The sequence below is a fragment of the Verticillium alfalfae genome, genomic scaffold (assembly GCF_000150825.1).
Source record: "Verticillium alfalfae VaMs.102 supercont1.1 genomic scaffold, whole genome shotgun sequence".
NCBI classification, from domain to species: Eukaryota; Fungi; Ascomycota; class Sordariomycetes; order Glomerellales; family Plectosphaerellaceae; genus Verticillium; species Verticillium alfalfae.
Window position 1 is genome coordinate 4656030 of NW_003315038.1, and position 3447 is coordinate 4659476.

The window sequence follows — 3447 nt, forward strand, 5'->3', positions numbered from 1 at the left end:
GCGTAGAGAAGCTTCTGGCCTCGTCTACAGGCCAAGGAGGCATGTGTTACTTGCGAGAGTTGTTTGCAGTCTACCTTGCTTTCCAATAGCGTCCTGGGCCAAAATTACATGACACCTGCATGCATGATCTTGCATTCGACTTCTTCTCGGCGTTTTACGAACGGCGTTTTACGAAGCTTCAAAGTTTCGAATCTGACCATGGTGTGCAGCGAAAGTATCAGGACCGCTCGCATGCATCACAGATTCCCGATAATATGACAAGCCCTTGCCATGATTTAGCACTGTCGGTTGGCCCTCCAAACACCAGGATCCGACGATAACCACATGCTCCTAGCGTCCTGCTGTATCATTCTACTGTCTACACGACTTTGCCTTCTACTTGTTGATTTTGATGGACGGCCAAAGAACTCATCTTGAGAGTCATGACAAGCCGCCAGGCATCTGGTAAGTATGACGAAGGTCATACAGTCGCCAAAGGGGCAGCAAACCTTGCGCAACAGCCATTTCAGCATATTGAGAACCTTCAACCATTGTTGTGGTATCTTCATCCACAGTTGGCAATGTCAAAAAAAAAGCAACAGCGCCTCTGACTCTGAGTGAATTCAGCCATGTTGAAATGCTCACTCACCCTCATCCACATTAGCATTGGATACAGCCTCGGTTGATCGCCTCCTAATCCTTCCCCCGCAGAGTCTAACAGCAAAGTCAATCTGCACGGGTGAAGATCGGATTCCTATATGCACATGTTCACGGTCGAATGCGATTCCACCTATGAATCGGAGTCTGCAACCGACGTTGGGTTGCAACTTGTTCTGAGCAGGTCTCTTGATCCACGCCCATGATCGGCAGACGTCTTTATCCGCAGCCAATTCCTTCTGTGCCCGCCCTCTCCGCATCACCCGTCTGGGAAAGAAGACCGCTTCCATGCACAACATCGGAGAGAGACGATCAGAACTGTCGTCGCCGGAGAATTACAATGCTGGGCGGGCGCCACCCTTCCGGGACTATCATGATATGCTTTAATATGAGACGTCATCCTGTGAACGGTGTCTTTTTGCACCGTTTGTGATATCCGCGCCACGTCAGTGTAATGAAGCCCATATTCGCAAACGCCGTCCTGCTGGCGGGTACAGTCGTCTCGGCCATCAAGAATCCCATACTCCCAGGGTAGGACGACAAAAGCCCCAGAGTCTTGTTGAATACAGCCGGTTAACCAGGCCGCTGCCAGATGGAACCCAGACCCGGCCATCCTCCGGGTGGACGACACGTACTACATCGCCGTCTCATCCTTCACGTACTTTCCCGGCGTGCCCATCTATCGCTCCCGAGACCTCGCCAACTGGGAGCTCGTCTCGCATGCCCTCCAGGAACCCCAGCAGCTCCAGCTCAACGGCATTTCTTCCGGCAACGGTAAGCCCCATGTCCTCGAGGAGAACTTTCATGCTGAGGATTCATTTTCAACAGGTGTCTGGGCGCCTGGGTTTTCGCACATCGATGGCCGCTTCTACATCACTTCGATGACGCGCTGGGGCGATGATCCCGATAACCGCACCTGGCCGCGTATCTGGTGGACGTCCTCGGAGGATCTCGAGACGTGGACGGACCTCGTTTGGGCGGAACCGTATGGCATCGACCCGGAGCTGTTCCGTGACCCCGACTCTGGAAAAACGTACCTTCTCCTCATGGGCCCGAATAACAACCACGACCGCGTATGGGGCATCACCCAGTGTGAGGTTGACCTTCGATCCGGCAAGTGTATCGGCCCATACTTCAACACATGGAATGGCACGTTGCCGCATGATGCAAAATCTCGGCCAGAAGGCCCCAAAATGTTCAAGCGTGAGGGGTGGTACTACTTACTGCTCGCCGAAGGTGGGACGAGTACCGGACACCGGGCGACCATCGGCAGGTCGAAAAGTCCAGAGGGGCCGTGGGAGGCAGCGCCAAATAACCCTCTCATCTATAACGGAGCAGACCAGACATTGACTATTCAGTCCACGGGACATGCGACCTTTACTGAGACGCCCGGTGGTGCGTGGTTTGCTTCCCTCCTCGCGAGGCGCAACGTCAAAGGTGCCTCGCCGCTAGGGCGTGAGGCCTTTCTCGTCAATGTGACATGGGCCGATGGATGGCCTACCATGAACGGCGGACGGTACCTTTTGCCAAGCCAGTTCACAGAGGGGAACGTTGTTCGCAAGCCTTGGATCGAAAATTTTGAGGGCGCAAAGCTCGACCTCAGCTGGTACCAGGTCCGAACACCATATACAGAGAACTATCGTCTCCTCGGCGCGGCGGGCAACAGCACTGCTGGAAAGATGACGGGCGGCCTCGTTTTCCACCCAAATGTCTTCACTCTCAGCGACCGGGATGTCCCCGCAGCACTCTTCCACAAGCAAACGTCCTTGAACATGACGTTTTCGGCGACACTGCTGCCTACTACGGGCGTTCTCGGACCACGACAGCAGGTGGGTATCTCGGCATATCTGAGTGATGTATCGCACCAGGACATTGGAGTTCGTGGCTGCTGGAACGCAACAGGGCTATGTGTTTACACGGATATGCTGCCCAAGTCGGCCGGCCCATCGACAAGGCCCGTGGCAAGTTACCACGCAGTTGGGAAAGCCTGTCATGCAATGTTGAGACTAACGAGCTAGCAGTCGACCGAATGGGCTCTCAACACAACATCTATCCCTTCAGATCTCGTATTGCACATCGACGCCAGCCCCTCCGTCTATTCCCTCGGGTACGCACGCGGTAATAGTGAAACCACTTGGTTAAAGCAATTCGAGACCAGGCAAATGGCCAACGGCCAGGGTTACTCGGTTTTCGAGGGTGCCATGTTTGCGCTTTTTGCCAGCGGCGCCGGCGAGCCTTGGCCCTTTGACGCGCCGGATGTGGGTTTCGGCAGCGTTGGGGAGGTCTTTCGTCAAGAAAACATCCCGGACTTTGACGACTGGAGTGGATAGACTGTGGATTTGACAAAGTTCGATAGGTTTGGGGTCAAAAAGCACACCGCACAATGCTCCAAGAATAGAAGACAAGTCGTTGAGCTGAAGCATCCCGGCAACAAACTCACCTGCCAAACCGGCACGTAGGGATCCCATCCGGGTCCCCGTGTGACCTCACCTTGGCTTCCAACTGGTCTCCGGGCAGATGTGACCACAAGGCTAAAAGCCACGTTGACTTCAGCCGGGACCCGAGTCTCTGGCTACGCTCAAAAGCCGTGCCGTGCCAACCCAGACGTAGCCCGTCGCTCGACTCAGCACGATTCGAGAGCAACATTCAGGGGGGCCATTTTGCTGGTGCGAAGCTGGCTGAGCGCACCAAAAAAAGCTTCGACTGGCTCCTCGGTTGGCTTGAATCTTGGGTGCCATCCATCGGCGGGGCGCCGGCTAGCAAACAGAAGAGCGAGCTGATCATCATGAGGAGAGGCTGCAGAAAGGTGGG

General features: G+C 54.9%; 1 protein-coding gene across 1 annotated transcript; it reads left to right on the forward strand.

The window, feature by feature from the left end:
• Window positions 1–737: 737 nt before the first annotated feature.
• Window positions 738–2966, forward strand: VDBG_01429 (beta-xylosidase; the record flags this gene model as incomplete). Its single annotated transcript, XM_003009700.1, has 3 exons — window positions 738–809; window positions 1206–2465; window positions 2781–2966. The coding sequence occupies 3 exons, from the start codon at window positions 738–740 to the stop codon at window positions 2964–2966; spliced, it is 1518 nt and encodes a 505-aa protein (XP_003009746.1).
• Between the last annotated feature and the right edge of the window lie 481 nt (window positions 2967–3447).